Source organism: Harmonia axyridis, chromosome 7 (assembly GCF_914767665.1).
Source record: "Harmonia axyridis chromosome 7, icHarAxyr1.1, whole genome shotgun sequence".
Classification (NCBI taxonomy): domain Eukaryota; kingdom Metazoa; phylum Arthropoda; class Insecta; order Coleoptera; family Coccinellidae; genus Harmonia; species Harmonia axyridis.
The window spans coordinates 16,145,483-16,169,385 of NC_059507.1; the positions used below are offsets into that span (position 1 = coordinate 16,145,483).

The following is a 23,903-nucleotide window of genomic DNA, read 5'->3' on the forward strand; positions in this document are numbered from 1 at the left end:
ACACCCTGTATATAATCGTCAATCCCCACCTGTATACCTTCAAGAATTATGCAATTGAATGATAACCTATAGAGCTAACATGACAACTATAAGAAAAGTTATCAGTTCTCCAGAGACATTTCGGAAATTGTACACTCTGTATAAACGTTATTCATCGCACGTATATCTTCGCAAATTATGTGAGAGAAATCTAACTTGAAATTTCAATTTTCAGATTTCATAAGTTTTCAATTTTACAGAAAAGCATAATTGGCGCTCGAAAATTGTACACCCTGTATAATATGGTCAATTTATCGAAAAACCTCCAATAGGCAACTTGAAAAAAAACAATGTATAATCGTTATTCTTATATGTACTTTGAAAATCGGAAAAACATAATTATATGTGTATACTACGAAATCATTCACACAATAGACTAACAAAAAATTGATCCATTTCAATAATCCGAAGCATTCACCGCCAAATAATATAAAAATTAATAACTGGCGAAAAATTAAGAAAAAAAAAATTATCACCTGCTGCAAGATTTGAACTCGCATCCCAAAAGAGACCTCAGATTGTACGACCGCATCCCTAACGACCCGGCCACAATGCCTTTGCATAATTATGTGCATTTGTGCTCCTTATAGGAATAATGTCAAAATAACTGGTGACAGAGATTCTATAAATTGATGAATTTTCATGAATTTCGTTTGAAAAATCGTTAAATATAAGGGAAATCGAATTAAAATATCTCTACCTACCAGTTTTTTTCGCCTCAAATGCTGATATCTTTCCAAAATGATATATTTACCTTAACAATTCACATGAAACGGAATGCTTCAAGATTTGACCAATTTCCATGAAAATATCAACAAAACGCAAAAATACCATCATAAAAGGGCGATACATACAGGTGTAGTCTATTATTTCCTCAAATTTCTCGTTAAAAACTTTTCAAATAACCAAATGACTCCTGTAGAGGCTTCTGGCAAACCAAGCTTTCCACTGACACAAAACGATTCCGCTTGAAAATATCATAAAATATACATGGAAAAAGGGATATAAATCGAATCTGATTCATCTTTTCTTGCATATTTCCTCTCGATTCGTCCAAATTTCAACATTTCCATTAAAATATCATCTGACGTTTCCCATTTTCATTCTGTATTTCGACGATTTCATGAATGAGCACAGAATTGGTTAAAACGTCAGAATATTTTGAATAGATTATTAGATTGATCCTTGATTTTATTATACAGTTATTCATATTTCAAATAGTTCTATTCATCAAGAGCCCTCTAATGGACACAGTAAAAATAATATAAAACCTAAATATTCTAGAAACGTCAATTGCCGCGGACGTTGCTAGGCCCGTTGCTACCCAAGGACATCGTAGTATTTTCCTATTGGTCGTTCACGTCGACGTGAATCTGGAAATTCGTCGGGAAATTTCCCAAACTTTATCCGTTCATTCCCAGGTAATCCCGAAAAATCGGGAAACGGGAATATCCGCGGGAGTTAATTCGACATTTTCTCTTTCTTTCCGTACTTTTAGTTTTTCTCGTATCTCTCCCAGAGCCGAGAACACTCGACCGCAAAATCGGTCCAAAATCGTTCGATTTTCGGTGGGAGGAGCGCTTACGAGTTTAATATAGTATATAATATAATTTGGATATAGTGAACTGATTAAATTAAAAATATGATGGCGGTGTATAAATATACTTATTTTGAGGCAAACCTAATTTCTAAGAAAAAAAATATTAATAGCGGTGATATCAAAAACGATTTAACTAACTTCCCACAAATAAATAAAATAGAAACATTAAAATTAAATGAAAAATTACCCCCTACGGTTTCACAAGTTACATATGCGCAAAAAACAAGTTCAAATGGTAATACTTACATGAAACAAGGGTTGAAAAATCAAAACAAAAAAAAATTACAACAGTTAAAATCAAAAATAGACCACAGAAAAGTGAGCCAGGTTATAATAAAAAGGAGATTGAAGATTGTCTTGTCCAATATACCCCAAATTATAAAAAAAATGAATTATCAGATTGGTCACAACCTAAATCAAAAGTAAATGAAGATGATAATAATTCAGTAGATATGGAAGTTTTAGAATGTTATTCGGAATTTTCTCAAAATAGTTCCTCATCAAACTATAATGCAACTCAAGAAAATAATGTAGAATTTGAAGAATACAGTAATGAAATTCACACGCAAGCGTTAATACATAAAAAATCAAATACTTAAGTATCCTCATCAATTTTAAATTTTAAATATTATAACAGTAAATAAAACATCTAATAAATAAATCAAAAACATGAATAGGAAGACTTTGAAAATACTACAGTGGAATATTAGGTCGATTAATACAAATTTTTTGGATCTCACGGGAAAACTTCAGCAGTATAATCCGGAAGTTGTCGCTTTATCAGAGACATTTCTGCGGGAAAGTAAAAAGCTTAAAATCTCAAATTACAATATTCTAAGGAAAGATAGAGATGACGGTAAGGGAGGTATAGCCTTCCTAATTAAGAGTAATATAATGTATGAGGAAATTACAATACATGTGAGTGTATGTTCTCCCAATTTTCAATACCAAGCAGTAAGAATAAATGGTATTGTAATAGTAAATTTATATAATCCACCAAATATCAAGCTAAAAGCAAGTAATCTTAACGAAATAATAAAACAGATCGGAACCAAATATATGCTAATAGGTGATTTCAATGCACAAAGTCCCAGATGGGGATCCCACACTAGAAACTTCAATGGTAAGGTCATTGACGAAATGCTAGATGAAAAAGAATTAATTGTTTTGAATGATGGTACAGTAACCAGGTGTACACCACCCCAAATAGGAAATAGCGCCCCAGACCTAAGTATTGTTTCCTTGAATTTGGCAAATAAATGTTCATGGACGGTATTATTCGATCCAGCGCAAAGTGATCACTACCCCATTTTAATAGAGATAAATGTAGGTAATAAATCGATAGCTACAAATCTTTATTTCACCACAAAAAAATTTAAAACGGAGAAGGCTGATTGGGAAGGGTATAACACTAAGATAGAAAATGAATTAGAATACTCAGATTGTCACAATTTAGATGAATTTAACAAATTATTAATTCACAGTGCAGAAGAAAAATTTCCAACAAAAAAAATATCTTATAATAATAAATATAGAGTTATCTGGTGGGATGAAGAACTATCAAATATGATAGAATTGCGACGGGATATAATTAGAGAATATAGTAACAACCCTACTCAAGAACTATATATTAAAGCAAATAATACAAGAGCTAAAGTAAAATTAATAATGAAAAAAAAAAAGAAAGATTCATTTACAAAGTTCTGTGAAAATATAAATTTTTTACCTCTCACATCTGCATGGAAATCTATTAAAAAATTCAAAAATCATGAATCGAACATCAATGTTAAAAACCTACCTACAGAAGAAATATTAGATCAATTAATGATCAATCTATCCAAACCTATCAACACAAAAATATCACAAATAAGAAAAGAAAACATTTCGGAACAAAATCAATCCAACCCCTTCAGTTTTTTTGAATTAGAATTGGCTCTCAAAAATAGGAAGATCTCAAGCCCGGGTTTAGATGCATTAACATATGATATGTATACTAACTTAAGTAAAAAATTAAAAATAAAATTTTTGAACATAATGAATGAAATATTAAAAAACCCAGTTAACATTAAAGGTCAAAACAAAATTTTAGTATTACCATTCAATAAACCCAATAAGCCGCTGTTAAATATGGATAGTATTCGTCCAATTGCTTTATCATTATGTAGCATCAAAATATTAGAAAGCTTAATAAAAAATAGAATAGAAAATATAATTGAAAAAAGTCTTAATCAAAATAAGTTAATGTTCGGATTCAGAAGAATGAAATCGGTTAACGATAGTTTGGTATATTTGACTTCACGGATTTATACAGGGTTTGCCGAAAAAAAATTCACAGTAGTAGTATTCCTGGACATAAAAGGGGCATATGACAGTGTAAATATAGATATATTATTGGAAGATTTACGTGAAATTAATATACCATCGGATATCATAGGCATTATAGATCATCTACTAAATAACAAAGAAATGTATATTCAATGCACAAGGGAGAACAGAATTATGGGTCCTTATTTCAATAGTAAAGGAATATTGCAAGGGTCTAAACTAAGCACGTTTCTTTTCAACCTATATGTAAAAAATGTAATAAAATGTAAAGTTAAAGGGGTCGAAATAGGTCAATATGCAGATGATAAGTATATAATTTGTACCGGATCAGATATAGGCGATATTTATGAAAAGATCACTAAAACTCTGGATAACATTGATTCTTTCCTCTCATCAAGAAATTTAATAATCTCAGTTGAAAAAACGTACGCGATGTTGTTTGCACGAAAAAAAACACCAAAAATACTTCCATGTTTAACAATTGGTAATCAAAATATTATGTGGAAAAATCAAGTAAAATATTTGGGGGTTATCCTCGATCCAAAATTGGAATGGTCACTGCAAATTGAGCAGGCAAATTGTAAAGCGAAAAGGGGAATTGATATAGTAAAGTGCCTGTGTAAGACTTGGTGGGGTGCCCAACCACAAAGTTTACTAAATTTATACAAAGCGATATCCAGAGTACATTTGGATTACTGCTCTATGATATACGGTGGATCTAAAACAACTATCAACAAAATGAACTCGATACATTATCAAGGAATTAGAACAGCAATGGGATACATGAGATCAACCCCAATTAACATTATTTTAGCGGAAAGCGGAGAAACAACACTTGAAAAAAGAAGAGAATTATTAGCCTCAAAATATATTTTAAAAAATTTACAAGTTAAAAATAATATTATAATAGATCAAATTAATAAATTAAATTCACATCAACATTTCTGGAATAAAAAATACAAACCAGCATATTTAACAGCCCTTCAAAACGTTAGAGAATTTAAAAACAACATTTACAAAGCAGAACAAATTCCGTTTTATTCCTTGGATTATATACAACATTCGGCCCAATGTGATATAGATATTCCAGATTTTGGAAAAAAAGAACCTGATACAAAGATTAATTTTAAAAATTATTGCGAGAATAAATTTGAAAATTTTCAGAGTTTTTATACTGATGCCTCATTAAAAAATATTAACGGTAACATAAGTGTAGGAATAGGAATATACTCACCGTCTCTACCTTTAGAATATAGCAGAAAACTACCTTCATACTGGTCAATTTATTCAGCGGAATTATTAGCAATTGGAAAAGCGTTAGAAATAATTCAAAATCAAAATATTACCAAAGCAGTCATTTTCTCGGATTCATTAAGTGCATTATTAACTTTAAAAAATTGGAAGTTAGACTCATCAATAGATACCATCACAGCAACGGTTAAGCAGATATGGGCAGATTTAAGTAATGATAACAAGATCATAAAGGGAGTTTGGATACCGAGTCATTCAGAAATAATAGGAAACGATAAAGCAGATCATCTTGCAAATAAAGGTAGATACGGTGAATTATTAAACTACAAGGGAGGTCCACAATTTATGTACAATATTATCAAGGATAAAATAAGGGAAAATTGGATCAGAACACTACAAAAGTGGGGTAGAAATAAGGGAAGAATATACACTCACATGCGTAATCGGGATAAAAAATGTACAATTGATAAGCCATATAAACTATTAAAAAATAATTTGACAAGAAAACACATTACAACTATGATGAGATTACGATCAGGACATTGTTTGACACCAGAACATTTATATAAGATCAAAATCAATTCCTCACCCAATTGTGAATGCGGTAAAGTTGGATCGTTGGTGCATGTATTTTTTGAATGTAACCTGAATGTACACAATATTAATACACTATACACAAAACTCGAAAAGTTTGAGATTCAAAGGCCCATTAATATTTATGAAGTAATCTTTACAGATAGCATTGATATAGTTCAAATATTGAATGAATTTTTGGAATGTTCAGATATTAAAATATAAGCAATATTTGTAAAATAGGTAAAATAGAAATTTAAAATGGATTCAACAGATTAATGAAAAATATAGAAGAATCTTGTTTATACAGTAGATACCTACTAACATTGGATGTTTGATCCCTCATATGAAAATAACCCAACCTTATCCTTTATTCTCTCTGGATTTTTGAGGGTGGGAAAGTCAGAGAAAATAAGAAATCAATCAAACACAGAGTAAGCTACCAATCTGGGTACATGCTAAATGCGAACCCATTAAATCACCAATAAGTGATTTGAGAAGAAGAAGAAGAAGTATAATATAATATAATTTGGATATAGTGAACTGATTTGCAACATTATTCACAATTTCTCTTGATTCTGGTGGTGTTAAATCGATTTTGTCAGACAATACACGAATTTGATGCGTAATTGTAATTTTTTTCAAAATTCGAAACGTACGATTCATATTCAAAATCCGTAATCTGTCAATGTTCGTAACAGTCACACCAACTGTCAAGATACAATACAAAAGTAACTAGGATATAAAATCCGAATTTTTCATTGAATTTCGACAATATTTCACAAAACTTGACTGAAATAGAGAAAATATCGTCTAATACTCGTTGCAGAAGGCAATTCCAACACTCATGCGTTCTAAAACTCGCTCCTTCGTCGCTCGTTTTCGAATTTCGCATTCGTGTTGGAATAGGAGCCCATTCTGCAACTTGTTTTAGAATATACTATTATTTCATACTGCATGAAATATAAAAACCAAATTGTTTTGGTTTTCAGAACAAAACGAATTATCTTTATTAAGAATTAAGTAGGCATGGTTGCCATGGAAATGTCACTGACAACTAAGATGCATAGAATACCTGGTGTGTCTACTTATACCTGTAAAACTTTCAGACAAAACGGGAGATTTTTCGGATTTATACCTACTTGATTTCGAGGGATCGCGGGCTTTTCAGATGGCGCATACATCGTTTACATTTGACATTTCTCTCAATTCTCGACACTTGTGAACCAAGGGCGTAGATCTTTTTTTTCTTGGGGAGGGATAATCGAAAAAAAAATTTTTGACGACAACTTTTATTCATATCTGTAATGTTAGAAAAAGAAGTTTGATAATGAAGTTTGAACCAAATTACTCGAAATAATTTTTGTTGTTACTAATTCGGTTGTTCTTACCTTATACTGGGTGTTCTCAAATAAGAGTTACGAAGGAAAATGAGAAATTACTTGGATAATTTTGAGAAAAAAAAGTTTCATGAATATGAGCCCACAAACGCTTTGCTTTCAATATACAGGTTTCCAGTGTGTCGTACAGTTTATCAAATATTTATTAATCTTCGCTACAGATTAGGTAAATAACTACCAAAACTTATAGTTAATGCATTCATTAGAGCTTACTAGCTGGATCTTTATAATAATTTGGATTTTTCTGAGGATTACTAGAGATTTTTCTAGAAATCGATAGCAGATACGACAAAACTATAACAAACCAAAAAGTGTAGTACTGGACCAGAGTTTTTTTCTACATTTTTCTAAACTAACATTCGTGAAATATAGACGTTCTTGTGGTGCTCCGAATATATTGTATTATTATTGCCTAAAAAGCCAACATTTTCAGACTGTAAATATTGTACAGAGTGAGTAGTCTGTTTACATTTCATCAATTAGTTACACCCGAACTCTAGTTTTGAAAATTAGTTCGATTTTCGGCTGATTTAGTTTGTTTTATTTACATTACTTCGACTGCGTGACCTTGACCCATACCGCTGTCCAGAAGCAACATCCCGAAACCGGCTCAGCGCTCGCTAGTCACCTCCAGTGGCGGCGTCAGCAACACTGTGGCTCAGACTCCCGGTGATTGTTCAATTTGTTTTTTTTTTATTTTTTATTCAAATGAATATTAATTTTCCTTTTTCTTTTCACTTGGTTCTATGAATGTAAGGCTCCTTCTCCCATAATTATTTTACCCATCCGTGGCCTTCCCGATCTGTGTGAGTCTTCCTTACGGGCCCAAGGAAGTGAAGCTTGTTGTTTTTGTTTTCCTTTGAACCTATATTTTAAGACATTAAAAACAATGCCGAATAGTTGCTCCAAATGTACTAAACCGATTCCAGCCGGTTCTTCTCCCATCAGCTGTTATAAGTGCAGGGGAAATTTTCACCCCGTTTGTGTCAACGTCGCGAAGAAAGATCAGGAGTATTTGAGCGAGACCAATGCCAAATGGGTGTGTCCCTCTTGCACCACCTCCGGCCGTTTGCTTCGTAGCGGTTCCACTTCCACTGATGCACGATCAACATCCCCATCTTCTCCCTCAGTTTCCGCTACAAACGATCCTATTACGATCGTTCATTTCAATGCTCTCATGGAGCAGATGCGAGCTATGAACGCTGGTCTGGAGAGAGTCGGAAAACGAGTAGATGATCTTTTCACTAAGCTGGATATCTGTACGGCGACATTGAACGAACATTCTAGTACTTTGGCGGCTCACGAATCCTCTATTCAGGCATGTAAGTCGGACATATCGTGTCTCCAGGACGCTCACACGTCCCTCTCTAACAACATAACATCAATTGCTGAAAAGATGGAAAATGTGGAGTCAACACTTTCTCTTACCCGAAAAGATGTTCCGGCTGACGATTTGCCTGAGATCTTGGATAGGGTGAAGAAGTCTTTCAATCTTATCATCACCAATCTGCCCGAAAGAGAGGATAATAATGATCTGCCTGTCGTTGGTGAAATTGTTGACCTTATTTCTGCCAACTCAAGTCGATATCTAACAAATACCATGAGAATTCAGTCAAAGGACAAAAGAAAACCTCGCTGGACCAAACTTACTTTTTCCAACCCTGAAATAGCTTCAACTATACTGAGAAACAAAACTTCCCTACAAGGCAACCAGAAATACCACAACATAAGAATACAGGATGATAAAACTAGAGCACAGATTTCTACGCTGAATGCTGCCCGCGAGGAGCTCAAGAGAAGACAGGATTTGGGGGATACTGATATTACTATCAAATATATCAAGGGAACTCCAACTGTTGTATCACTACCACCTGGAAGGAAGAATGAAGATTCAAAAAACTAACACCTCTCAATAGCTGGCCCATTTTATATACTAACATTCAATCACTTTCTTCAAAATTTCCAGAACTACTCTCTTATGTCCAACTACATAAGCCAGTCTTGATGTTTGTTTCTGAAACTTGGCTGCAACCTTCCATACCAAATTCAATGTTTGACATCCCTGGCTATGGGCTCTTTCGCGACGATAACTTAGACTGTCTTGGTTACCGCGGTGTTTGCATCTATGTGAGTTCACACATATCCTCTTCCTTTGGAGTTGATGTAATTCATCATAATTGGACGGGTATAGACAACCTTTTCCTAAAAATAACTAAACCTTGCTTTTCCTTGCTAGTAGGTTGTATTTACCGACCTCGCCCCAGCTCAGCTGATTGGAGCTGTGCTCAGTTCATGCGGCAGTCATCTTTAGATTACAATAACATGTTGATTACAGGAGACTTCAACTGCCCTGATATTACCTGGCCCATAGTTCAGTTGCCTTCAGTGAATTCCCCGTCCTTTCCTTATGCAGAAATAGTTTCTAACTCAGCACTTCAGCAGTTGGTGGAGAACCCTACCAGATATCGCCTCGGACAAAATCCATCCACATTAGATTTATTTTTCACATCAGACCCAGACACTGTATCAGAGATCAAATATTTAGCACCATTCGGAAAATCTGACCATTTAACTTTGGCCACTGAAATCCAGTTACAGGCTCCCACTCCCCAAAATAATCAATTCAAAACCATAAGGAAAGTGAACTATGACGGCATTGCTGCGGAACTGTCATCGAAGAACTGGAGCTTGATCCTTGCAGACGATCAGATGAATGCTATATGGTCTACCTTTCTCTCAATTGTTGAGACTGCTATTGCAACCAATACGTATACAAAACAGGTTAAATTTAATCCTTTGAGACCCTGGATTGATGATCGTATTTTGGCACTAGTGAGAAGAAAGAAATCTCTCTGGCAGAGATTCTTGAGAACCAGAGCTGATTCGGACTACATAAATCATCGTAACCTTTCCAACTTCGTCAGTAAGGAAATCAAGTCATCCAAGGCAGCATTTGAGAATAATTTGGTCTCGTCCAGGAACCCTAAAAGGATGTTTAAATACGTAAGATCCTTCCTCAATTCTAAGGTTGGGGCACCGATTGTTAGAAGGCTTGATGGTAACATGTGTGGGAGTCCTGTGGAGTCGGCGGATGTACTCGCTGATGTCTTCTCTTCAGCTTTCACCTCAGAGCCACCTGGACCTATCCCGACTTGTCAAACAGAACGGTCTATTCCTGGGATGTCACATGTTTGGATTGATGAAGAAACCGTTGAGAAATACCTCTTAGAACTAAAAGTTGATACCTCTCCCGGACGTGATGGTATTACCTCACGTTTACTTAAATATTGTGCTAAGGCTATGGCGGTGCCTTTATCCACCATATTCTCCAAGTCATTCCGAGACTCTTGTCTTCCATGTGACTGGCTGTCGGCCACGGTTACGCCAATTTTCAAGAAGGGTGATAAGCTCTCACCACTGAACTATCGTCCAATAAGTCTAGTCTCATCAGTCGCCAAAGTTCTAGAACGCATAATTTGTGACCAACTTATCAAATTTGCTATGGAGCACTCTATCATACCGCGGGAGCAACACGGCTTTATTCCCGGCCGCTCCACTCTTACTAATCTTCTAACAGGTCTGTCTGCTTGGACTGAGTCGTACGACCGCGGCATTCCGGTGGACGTTTTGTATCTCGACTTTTCTAAAGCCTTTGACCGGGTTCCACACAGGCGTCTCATTTCGAAGTTGGATCATCTCGGCGTTCGTGGAAATCTCCTGAGCTGGATTTCAGCTTTTTTGTCCAACAGAACATTTCGTGTGAAAGTGGGTGATGCTTTATCTTCATCCAACAGAACAGTTGGGTCAGGCGTGCCGCAGGGATCGGTTCTTGGGCCCATTCTCTTTCTCCTGTACACATCCGATCTGCCATGTATTTTAAAATCCCCTTGCCTCCTCTTCGCGGATGACACGAAGTTGTACAACAACCCTCTTTCATCGTATAGCACTCTTCAGGAGGATTTAGACCGGTTGGTTCAGTGGTGTTCTGATTGGTTGTTGCCTTTGAATGTTGATAAGTGCTCAGTTCTACACATTGGTAAAACAAACCCATCTTTTCACTACCGTCTTGATGGTAAAACCCTTCCTTCTGTTTTGCATCAGTGTGACCTTGGCGTGACTGTCACGACCGACCTTTCGTGGTCCAAACATATTGCGCATATTACTAGCAAGGCAAAGCAGACTGCTTTCATTCTTTCAAAATCCTTTAACGGCTGTAACAATGCTACGCTCAGCAAACTGATAAAATATTATGTGCGACCTATTCTGGAATATGCAGGACCAGCGTGGTGGCCTTCATCTCGAGCAGACGCAGCTCTTCTGGAGTCGGTTCAACGGTGGGTAACTCGATTTCCTTATGGACCCATTAGACCCTCTTATGAGGAAAGACTGCAACTCTTCAGTTTGCCAAACTTTGAAGACAGGAGAACAAGAGGCGATATCATTTTTACCTTCAAAGCCCTTCGCAATCATTTTGGCGACGATATCCGTCGCTTGTTTTCCAGAAACTACAATCACCTCAGGGGCCATTCACTTAAGCTTAGGAGAGAACAGTTCCGCACGCCTCAGAGACAGCAGTTCCTCACAAATAGGGTGTTCCACTTATGGAACAGTCTACCGAGTGATCTTGTAGATGCAACCTCCACCAACGCCTTCAAGAATGGATATGACCGATGGATTACCCAACCTCGAGAATAATACGTCCTAATTTTTTTGTCATTGTAAACCATAATTTTTGTTTTGAGTTATATTTAGTTTCCGAATGTTATTTTTTTTTAAGTTTGAGTTTATAGGTATTTGTACCTTTACTCTTATTGTAACAATAATAATAATAATAATAATAATAATAACAGCCATTCACCAAAATATAGTTTTGGAGGAAGGAAGCAGGCATCCTTCCAGAAAATATATCAGCCTGTGGATTTGCATTCAAAATTAGCATATCACATAGTGAAAACTTTAAACTGGAATATTTATGGCCAATTCATATTAGATATCTTGTGAAGGGAAGGTTATACGAGAAAATAACTTAAACTTTAACACATATATCTCAAAACAAAATGTTTGGGGACTCATGTTATAGGACTTTTTTTCTTAAAATGATCCGGAAATCTGTCATTTTCATTTGTATCTCCAATTTAGGAACACCGTGTAATCAACCCCAGTATCCCCGTATTTCTACGCTCTTGTCGTGAACTTTGAGTATAGAACAATAATATTTTATATTCTATGGTCTGTCATTATATTCCATTCATTTGAGTAAAAATTCGATATGAACTGAATTGTAATTTATTGTGAATGTTTGCAGTGTCTAAAATCAGTATTTCCTTTTTAAACGGCACCAGGCAGATGCGGGAATTCGAAAAATTTCAAAGAGCGCCACCTTACAGCACTCTGGTGAAGCAGACCACCAAAGCAACAGGTGGGTCTCTCAAAAAGTCTGAAACAAAATCGAATCAGTAAACACACCAGGTATTCTATGCATCTTACTGACAACATTGTAGATATTTGTCATATCGTGTTTCTCATCATATTCAAATTTGTGAAAATGAATGCAAACTCAGAGAGAATTGAGATTTCAAGAGATTTGTTGGAAAAGGCTGAAAAAGCTCGTTCCGTACTACTACCGACTAAGTCGGAACTTAAGTACAAAAAGGAATATGACAAATTTCTGCAGTGGATGGAAGTTAACCGTATGGATAGTAAAAACACGAGTGAAACTGTAATGTTGGCGTATTTTCAAGAGATGGTATCTATTTATTCTTTTAGTCTAATATGTGAATTGGTTTATTTTTCTTACAGTCTGAATTGTATAGTCCTAATTCGCTGTGGACTAAAAGGTCAATGCTAAAATTGATGATGAGAATACATGATGACATAGATGGAAGTAAATTTCACGAATTGGAAGCGTTTCTCAAACGCAAAAGTAAAGGCTATGAGCCAAAAAAGTCTCAAGTGTTTAGTCGGGAAGATATTGTCAAATTTTTGAAGAATGCGTCTGATCAAGAATACTTACTTCATAAGGCATGTAATGCAAACTGTAACGATTGCACATTTATTGTTCTGTTTTGATTATGGGTTATTTCGGGGGCTGTAGATATCAAGAACTTTTGAATATGAAAATTAATCACATCGAAGATAGGGGCTCTGTTATGGTGGTTGACATTCCGGAAAGTAAAACAGATATTCGTAAGAGATTTACTATTGTGGAAGAAAACGAGTTCTCTGCATTGAGTCTAGTGAGGAAGTATATGCTTCTACGTCCATCGGGCCCGGAAAGATTTTTTCTAACGTATCGCGGAAAACGTTGCTCAGTTCAACCGGTTGGAAAAAATACATTCGGGAAAATTCCAAGCAAAATTGCTAGTTTTTTGGAATTGCCGAATCCAGAAACATTCACAGGACATTGTCTGCGAAGGATTTCTGCGACTGCCTTGGTCAATGCAGGAGCAAATATGACAATGTGGCGGCTTCTCATAAAGCCCACATAGCAACAATAAACACAGCACTCGGTAGCCTAGTGGCTAAGACTGTAGACTCACCCACCGAGATGCGACAAGGTGCCGGGTTCGAATCCCGGCGGCTCCCGATAATAATAAATTCCCCAAGCGTCTGTGACACGGCACACACAAATATACCAAAGTCACACTGATGAGTCCGGTGTGTGTGCCAGGGACGAAACGCATAAGTAGGCATATGTGAAATACTACAACAACATTGAAGAGACATGGTGGATGGCGAAGTTCAACGGTGGCAGAAGGGTATTTGGCCGACAGCATGGAATTGAAAAACAAAACTGCAAGAATGTAAGCTGGCATGTCAGATGAAAGAAGGGAAACAACTTCATGTTTGAATACAGTCATTAACAGTGACAACCGTTTAATAGAAAGTCCTTGCAATTCGGGTATAACAACTTTAGTGGTAGATTCGAGAACTGCCGGTTTGTTTTTGTGAACACTTTAGAGGGAGTTAAAGATCTATAACTGCCCTGTTTAACTCCCAAGGGAGTTATGACAATGTTTATAGTTACGGTAACTAAGCATTTATTCCTTTGTAATGTATCAGTATGAAATAAAAGTATAAAATGAATCATTATATGTATAAAGGTCAAAATGAATACTGTTGTTAACAATATTAATACAGAAAAAATTCGTAGCACAGTGTTAGTTTAGTAATTAATGATTTTACTAACTATCCTTTCAGTCTTTGATAAGTTCTTCACATCTCCTGCAAATGACATTAATTATGTCATCTTTGTCCAAGTCAGAAATTAAATCGCTTTCTATTTTCATAAAAACAAGGGTAGAAATAAGATCTTGGCTTGAACTAAACCTAAGACGATTCTTGATTATTTTTAGCTCAAAAAAACACTCTTTCACAGGTAACCTGTATACAAAATATCGTTAGTACAAATTTATAAGGTAGGTACATACAAATAAATGAATAAGCCCGATCCAGAGAAATCATAAAGAACTGAAGAGACGTATGACAAACACTTGACAAATTTTTTACTCTCATTGCGGAGACAACGAAAAATTGCTTCCTCTGATTTAGGTTCTGAATCAATTTGACAGTAATCTCAATTTTCTTATGCTTCGTTTAACATTTTGCCTGGGATTTGTTCATCTTTTTATTTTCGATTTTCATGAAACTTTTGAACTGATCTGCAAATTATTTATGTTAATAATGAATATGAAATACAAGAGGGGACTACAGTCGGAATATCTTCAAGCTTATTTCATTAAACTTTCTTGACAGACCCTCTAAAATTTCTCTATTCGGACAAAAACTTTTTTCAATGCTGGTTTTAACACAGTCTAACATATTGAAAAATACTGGCTTGTAATTTTGTCTGTTGAGATTTTAGGAGCATCATCTTTTGATTTTTTCCCAGATATCCGTTTTTTCTTTGAAATTCTTGTTCCCGTGAAATCCAATTTTATTTCCACATCAGTATTATTATCTTCCGATTTATTATTAACAGCAAACTCATGTCGCATACTCTTTTGTTTTCGTTTATACAACTTCAAAATGTTTATCATTTCTTTTTTCATTAATTAGTTTGAGCAGTGATTGATATGAATTTCAAGCAACAGCATAGTTCAATGTTTTAGTTAGCAAATATTTTGAACCAGGAGTTATAATAAGGACCAAATGTAAAACGAATGAAATAAATGAGTTTCTAAATTTTGATCATTGATTTGCCAAATTTCTGGCCATATGTCTGGATTTACAATCAATCTGACCATCATGTTTTTTTTTTAATACGGTGTACTGACGTCAATAATTTATTTTTGGCAGTTTCCTCCAACACACTTTCATCAATTATTGAAGATAGAGCCTTATTTACTCCACTGGCTCCTATTTTTTGCAGTCTATAAAGTTTGTCGTGTGCGGTATGTTGTTTTTTGTTTCTTTCTCCCATACTGCCATTCGCTTCTGAGATGAACTCAGAAAAACTGCAGATTCTTCCTCCAATCCAAAAAGTTTTCTGTATCTAATAACTTTACTGCTGAATCAGCTACTAGGTTCAAGACGTGATAGATACGTCATTTTAAAGTAAAACGTTATAACACTCTTTCATGTTATTTTCTTCGTCGAATGAACATGAAACCATATTTGATTCCAGAATTCCGTACTTAGTTAATTCTGAAGTTGCACGCTTGTAGAATGCAAGTCCACTCGAGTCTTCAATTACAGTATTTTCTAGAAGCCTTTCATAAACTTGTCATCGAATGATATACCCTACAAAAATAGCCAATTGGACCATAACTGCTTCCTATATCTTTGGTAAAGTCTACCATAACGTTAAAATGAAATAAACTTGCCAAAAAAAATGTTTGTCAAAAATTTGTTTAGTTTAGTTTTGTTCAGCTGGGGGCCCCCTTGGCCGGGGGCCCTCGGCGATCGCCGACCTGCCGACCTGGCCAGACCGGGCCTGAAAAACGGATACCTAATTCCTCTACAAAAATGAAAAGATATAAAAGAAAAATGGTCTGATCTAGTAGAAAGTATATTTCCAAGGAGGAACCACTTCTAAAATCTCCATTCGTTTTAGGAAGACATAAATGTTTCAATGGAAGTTTAAGAAGGAAAAAAGGAATTTTCATGTCAAATTGATCCAAGTGATTTGGAAGATGATATCTTTTATTTTGATCAGTAATTTAATGGACTATGGTGCAAGGAAATGTATGATGGGATAACTTACTGCCATAGGATAAATAAATGATATGTAAAATCAATGCAGTATTTGATAATAATAATAATTTATTTGCACACAAGAAATCCATAAAAACATACGCCATCAAAAGTTCACATGGCTTCTCAATCAAAAAATCTGAAACTATAAATGAATAGTATTAATAGTCATTGTAATGAAAACATAAATATGTTTGTAGTTACAAATTATCAAATAATATGATATTTACAAAAATGATTCCTAAATAAATCACTCAACCTGTATATTGTATGATCCAATAGCAAATCCTTTACTCTCTTACTAATAACAACTGGACACAAATTTTTCAATAATCTGGAAGTTATAACATGTATAACTTCAGACATGTATGATTCGGAACTTTTCTTATTCTGGATGGTCTTATAACAGTACAATTAAGGCTTGGAAAAATATCTTTCTAATTGAAAAATTTAAACTTTCATGCTACACAATGTGTAAAGCATATTTTTAAAATAAATCATTTCAAGTTTTAAGAATTATTTTTTTGTGAATTCTTCATCAAATGGCTCACTAACAGTTTTGAACGTCTTATCACCAGATGGGAACACTATAGAGTCGCAATTTTTCAAATTCATAATTGCCATACTTAATCAGACTCTAGCATAATGTTTATTCAATCTTTCAAATTAGCTGGCTTTTCCTCTTCTCAAATATTGGCAATGGTGCTCAGTATTTTCAGCAGAAATAATTTGACCTGAAATTATAAACAATTATAAAAATAATCTCTATAACTTACTAGAAACTTACCAATGAATAGACATTTGATTTCCAATAATTTCACTGACTCCCCATTCTTGAAAATAACACCATTCAGAAAAGCAACAAGCCTCGGGTCCGCCTGACAAACTTCAAGTCCTTTTCCTGAATATAGTATTTTTTTCTATGAAACTTTCGTATGATAATAAACTATTAGCTGACACAAATATAGATATAGTACCTTGAATACACTGATCTGGCTTTATATTCCCAATTAATTCCATGCTGGGTATATTTATTGCCGAACAGGACATTTATAAAATACTTCTGGGACACTGATGTCCCAGTCGATACCCTTGAAGGAGTAAATTCCTTCTGCTTCATCCATTACATAATTTCAATATAATAAGGTGAAAAATTCACTGAAGTCTGTCTCATTTATTCAGAAGTAATGAAACCAGTCCGGCAGTCCGCTTCATATATTGTAAACATGGTCAGCTTTTTTAGAAGCTTGGCCTTTTTCTTCATATCCCTAGCTTGAATGTCCATCGCTCTTCTGAATAAACTGAACATGCACGAAAAAATTATCTGTCCCCAATGTCTTACTAATGATATTGTCCAAAGTCACCACCAGATATCTCATTCCGAAAATATACACTCTACCTATTCATTTGTTATCTGCATTCCATACCCATAATTTTATTTAAAATTCAATTATAGAAGTATAACAAGTTAGATATTGAAATTTTTCAATACAAACTACGACGAAATGTTAATTTTTATAAACAAACAAGCATTAAGCTAGGTTGACATGACATATTTTACAAATTTCAAGAACTTTTTCGGTGTGCAAGGGGAAGCCCTACTCGTTATGCAATCTTGATGAATTAGGGCGCTTCGCCATAATTGAGGTACAAAATAATAATAATATAAAAAATATCACAAATAAATGCACTGCTATTCACACGTTTTCCGAATAGCTTAAACTAATATTTTTTGTATCATCCATTCGAATATATAGGTACTCATATAGAAAATATACTAATTACACAGTTCCTTTTCATAAATGGAATAAGTTATGCCTTCAAAATTGAATTATCTACAAATATCTTTTCTTATATATTCTGAGAAATAACGATTCATAAAGTTCTAGTTTGATTTATAAATTCATTGAAATTGAATATATAGATAGTGAGAAAGGGCTGCATATCATATATTTGTCACGTATAGGACGGCCTGTCGGACTGACCAGAATCGAATTTGAGGACGGATTCGTCATCGGTGAGTCAAACACTATCGTTGGAGACCATTCCCGTCACAAAATTCGAAAAGTACGGCCATTGTGGCGAAGTGATATCTCGGAAACTATCAACATTTAAGAAATCTAAAGAAACGAAAAATGTAATGTGTGAATTTTTTCAATTTAATATGTTATGATCCTTCCTTCATCAGCGAAGGCATCTATTAACTCGAGAGAAAAATGGAATATTTCAATACTGTTAGAATTTCATATTATTGAAATTCAATTACACAAATGGCGGATTTTTTTTGGATTAAAAGATGTCATTCGCTGATGGCGAAACGGTATATGATGATGAAAAAGAAAAAACGCACATCACTTTACATTGCATTACATAAATTTTTCATTTTTTGTTAACGAAAAAAATTATTTAAAAAAAATATGGCAATTTCTTAAACTTTTATGACATGAAATTTTCAAGGAGGTTTGTATACAAGAATGGCTTCACGAAGCGAAAAATGTTTACTATAAATTTTTTCAAGTTAATATTAATGAAGGAAGTACGAGAAAATTTTTTTAATCAAGAATTGCCTATTTTTAGGGTTAAATTGAAATGATAAATATTGTAGATAGAGTTTCGGGAATAGGGAGTTTTTCAAAAGAATTTTTTTTTTTGAGAATTTTTTTTCAGATTTCTCAAATATTAATAATTTTCCATATTTCGGCAAAAATCCAGATACCTTTTTTTCATCTCAATTTCTTTATGACTTTTGAAATTTTCTTTATGATACTAAGCCCTCAAAATGTACTTCTCCAGACATCATTACGAATAAAATCAGCTAGCATATATATTTTAGGAACAGTATCGTTTGTAATTCTAACAATGATTTCATAACAAGTTTTCTACCTATCCCTATTCATCAGTGCAATATTGTCATAAACTAGTAATGTACACAATTTTAGCCAATCAGAGAAACCCTACCCTCGTAAATCATAAGAGTGTCATTCATCTCGAGCCATAAAATACAGTCCAAGATTCTATTGGCGTTCATGTTGCAAAAAGGTGTAAACCTTTGGGAGGCGTTCCTAAAAGCATAATTCTATTTGAAAAACATCTACAATTAGAGCAAATCAAGCAATTTTAAAAAAATATTTGCACCAATTCAAAATACAGAATATCACTGAACATTTAAGGATGAGTTACTTGAAATGAGAAGTCTCTCTAAAGCTGAATAGTCATTTAAAGAATGTGTTTAATTTCAAAGTTAAATTTTCGGAATACTATCGATTTTTTTTTGAAAATCGAGACGAGACCTTCAAGTTCACTATCACGTCATTGTTCACTCAAAAAATGAAATGAATCCGACCTGTATTTTGGAATTGGAAATGCAGTTGATTAGCACTGAAATAGCAGTGGTATGAACAAGGTATTGAACACCCTTAAAGACAGATAAAATCCAATAATTCATAGACAAAGGTAAACTCTGTGGATAAAATCGTTTGCTAGGTCGAAAACGTCCGACGAAAAGATCGACATCTGATTGATCAGATATCTTTGCCGAACGCTCCAGATGTGTATTCCCCTCAATCTGGATGTAATAAACCATAAACAAATAAAGATTTCTGTATGTAATAAACGAACGGTTCAGACAAGTCCGAGCGGTCCGAGGTAATAACCGAACGCGCTTAAATGTGTTTGTTCACAGACAGCGCGACCTATCCTTGAATCGCGGATTGTAGAAAATTGTGGTTCTATGCTCTTGTTTAGCAAAGTTTTTTCTTTCTCTATGAACATAACCACAAAATGGCGGTAATTATGAACAAGTCAACACAACACACTGTGAATTGGAAACACTATTGAAATTATTATTACAATTTATATTCCATTTCAAAAACTAACAGTTTAAATGGACAGGACTTCAAGTTTAATGGAAATATAGTTTCAGGTAGCTATGTCACTTTTTTGACCAAGGACTCATGCACTCTATTCAATATATAAGTAAAATAATATCAAATATATTTCAGTCTTCATTGTTGATGAATATTATATAATGTATAATGGTTTTATTTTGAATTTATTTTCGTAATCACTCTACGAAACAAAATCGAATTAATTATCATCAATTTGGACAGTAAATATCAGATTTTCAAATAATCTTTACTGTAAGAGTTCTTTTGTTGACAACATATATATTTCATTATACCACATAAAAAATTATGTCGTGATGAAAATATGTAAATTTTGAGCTTTGAAAAACCTTATACGCATAAACACAAATGAATCTAATAATCTTTCAAAAGCAAAAATATCTTTGTATGAGCTGAAATTCGTGAACTTAGGGATTTAAATAGTTTTATTTCTATTTTTCAGGTCTTCAAATGTGACAAAGATGGTTTTAAGTTGTTCTCCAAAGTATCATTTGAAGTTTGGATAGTATGAACATAGCATAAATGTGTTATAGGTAGGTAATTATTTTAAAAATGTGTTGATCATAAATGCAAGGGTCTATCAACCTAGGTTTTCTGGCCCTTTCATACATTTCAAACATATCTTGTGATAAGTCAGGAACATGAAATATTTTATAAGAGTATGAATTGAGAAATTGTACCTGAAAATATTTAGTACTTGAACACAATTATTACTTCATCATCAAAATATGAGTTAGAATATAATCGAATAGATATAAGCAAAGTTTTCCAGCCTGTTACATATTACAATCATATTATCCGAATCAACTAATTCAACTTAAAACTTTCCTTTTCACTTTTATTCAAAGAAAAATATAGTAGTACTCTATACCACCTATATTCGGCCCATTCTTGAATATGCTGGTCCGGTGTGGGCCCGAGATGTGAATTACCTTGAGTCCATTCAGCGGAGCGTAACCAGAATTCCTTATGTTACAAAAAGACCTAGCTATGAAGAGAGACTTTCCATAATGCGCCTCACTTCATTTACTACCAGACGTCTGAGGGGTGACTTGATTACCACATATAGAGTTCTTCACTTATTCAACTCTAACTTAGCCAATCTCTTCTGCCTGAATGCTGATACACGACTGCGTGGCCATAACTACAAGTTGGCGAAGTAGAGGTTTATAGATATAAATCTCAACTCTTCTGTAGCAATAATAATGATAATAATTAGTTATATGTATTGTTCTAGCCTGTTTCTTATTTTATCCTTAAAGTAATGGAAGAATACATTGATTGTGAGGTTCCTTTATAAATTTCTGAATGAGGCTTTTAATCCTACAGGTGGTTTTTTATTTCTTCTCTGATGAGGCATTTAATGCATCAGATTGTGCAAAAGGTTGTCTGTTTGTTGTTGTTGTTTTTTTCTCAAACCTGTTCTCTTTCAGAGGTTTTTCTTTGTAGTGATGCTGCAAATCTTGTAGTACTGGAACATTATCATTTGAATGATTTTGTGTTCCGTAAAAATTCCTGAATAAAATTAGTTATATGATGTTATTTCATTATATTGGTGAATAAAGAGAAATTATTCATGAATGGAACTGAAAAATTGAAATGAATACATACATACAATATTCTATATATCAGATATCAAATCTAAGTAGATTATATTTGAAAGTTTTCTTGTACACTTTTCATAATATTTTATTTTTCTATACTGTAATTGTTTTTAGGCACTAATTTTAAGCTGTCTATTCTTCACGATGTCCAAAAAATTCAATAATGTGATTTTGTGAATTGAGATTCTTCATTCTGGAGCCCCTTGTCAAGAGTGTTTAGTGCCTTTAACGCGAAGCACTTTTTTTCAGTGCTCTGCACATCTCTCTACTGCAGTTATATAGAAATTCATCGATAAACTTCAATATAGAGTTTTGGCAATGATAAATCATGTGATAATTGTATACATATATCAAACGAGAGGTAGAGAGAAGGAATCCCATTAGTTAAATTATTACAAAATGATGCAGTCATTTGAACAATTCTCTTACCTACATTGCTTTGAAGGAAGGGGGTAACATAGGCGTATGCGATATGATTCTGTCATGTTTATCTGAATTATGATTTGCAGAGAAACTTTTTTTTACTTTACTCTTCTTTCTCTGCATTCTATATGCATTTATTTTTAACAAGTAGATATTACATCCCAAGATATCAGCATGCATTAATTCTACAGAAGGACTAAAATCTTGACCGAGGAGGAGTTAAAACTTCTGTTTCTGCTCATCAATTTGATCTTTAAATAGTAGATTTTGAAATCATTATTAATAGTAATAATAGTAATAGTTTTTTTGTTGAAAACATTCAAAATTCATTATATGACATAAAAAATTATGTCATGATGAAAATATATGAATTTTTGAGCTCTGAAGAACCTTATAAGCACATATACATATGAATGTATTCTTAATAAAAAAAATATTTATATGAGGTGAAATTCGGGTATTTAAATAGTTTTATTTCTATTTTCAGGTCTTCACATGCGACGAAGGTGTTTTTAAGTTGTTGATGAAACATCGGAGTAGGAGTGTTGGTGAGTTTTTCAATTAAAGTATTATATTCGGCTCTTGTTAACTCGAAACACGATGGAACCAAGGTTTTTCTTCGAGTTACGTATAGTTTGATGTAGGCAAGTTATACAGATTACTCATCATTGAATTTGACTTACAGAGGTAATGAGGTATAGGGGTAAACCACTTGAAGATTCGTGTTATAGAGGTAATTGTGATATTCTTAGAGTAGGCGTAGATCGTACATATTTGAATGAATTCAGTGAAAAATGAATCGACATTAGAACACTTCAAAATGAAATGGATCAATGTCTCTGTCTTATACTTGGGAATAAAACGAGGTAATTTTCCTTTTAAGTTTTAAAACACAATTTGGAATGTACTATCTTGAATATTATAATCTTATGGGACATGTGATCTCTTGTAGTGGTGGTTTAGTACTGAGTTTCCGCGCACCACCTCCAGTCGATTATGGTTATTATATTGGTTTTGTGTGTGATGATCTCCAGGGTTTACAAAATCTCATAAATTCTGTTGGTGTTTTTTTTTTTTTTGCGTTTATTTCATCCCAAAATACACAGAGTGTTACATAGGGACACCTATAATAATAGGTGGAAAAATATTGATATCACACACTTTTGCCCTTCGTGGGCATGTCAATAATGAATCACTATTTCCAGAGGTAAACATAGATGAAATGTATTAATGTATAAAGTTAGATTCTAATATTTCTAATTATAAAAATTACGCTACAATAACACAATAAACAAGTCAAATAGATGTATCACAGTGAAATAGCCGATGAGATAATAAAATATTTGGTTAGATATACCACAGTAGTAGAAATCAGGATATTTTCCATTTAAACCATTAGAGACTGAGTTTTCCAATTTTTTAATTTTGATCAAAACTAATGTTTTCCTTGTTAATTGAGGACTCATAAACTATAAAATACGTTTTTTAAATTTGTTCATATATTTAGAACAGATTTGACCCGTACCATATATGGCACACTAGTCCCTTGAGGTACTAAAGAAAACAATAATATTGCAGAGAAACAAGA

The 23,903-nt window shown here is 33.8% G+C and overlaps 1 protein-coding gene and 1 long non-coding RNA gene across 2 annotated transcripts; both read left to right on the top strand.

Annotated features, from left to right (window-relative positions):
* Nucleotides 1–12,690: 12,690 nt before the first annotated feature.
* LOC123684593 lies at nt 12,691–14,459 on the top strand. The gene is made up of 3 exons (XM_045623908.1): nt 12,691–12,934; nt 12,988–13,213; nt 14,389–14,459. Exons 1-3 carry the CDS (start codon nt 12,734–12,736, stop codon nt 14,457–14,459), a joined length of 498 nt encoding a protein of 165 aa, XP_045479864.1. The 5' UTR covers nt 12,691–12,733.
* Nucleotides 14,460–19,743: 5,284 nt separating this feature from the next.
* Nucleotides 19,744–22,728, top strand: LOC123685471. Its single transcript, XR_006748299.1, has 3 exons — nt 19,744–20,305; nt 20,731–20,821; nt 21,137–22,728. It is a non-coding gene; the product is annotated as an uncharacterized LOC123685471 (long non-coding RNA).
* Nucleotides 22,729–23,903: the final 1,175 nt, after the last annotated feature.

What these genes read in the sequence shown, in the direction of transcription:
- LOC123684593 (XM_045623908.1), top strand. Translation starts at nt 12,734, where the DNA reads ATGAATGCAAACTCAGAGAGAATTGAGATTTCAAGAGATTTGTTGGAA. An exon ending in TGGCGTATTTTCAAGAGATG is followed by an intron (nt 12,935 to 12,987) that starts GTATCTATTTAT and finishes TTTTTCTTACAG; the next exon opens with TCTGAATTGTATAGTCCTAA. An exon ending in ATACTTACTTCATAAGGCAT is followed by an intron (nt 13,214 to 14,388) that starts GTAATGCAAACT and finishes CTATCCTTTCAG; the next exon opens with TCTTTGATAAGTTCTTCACA.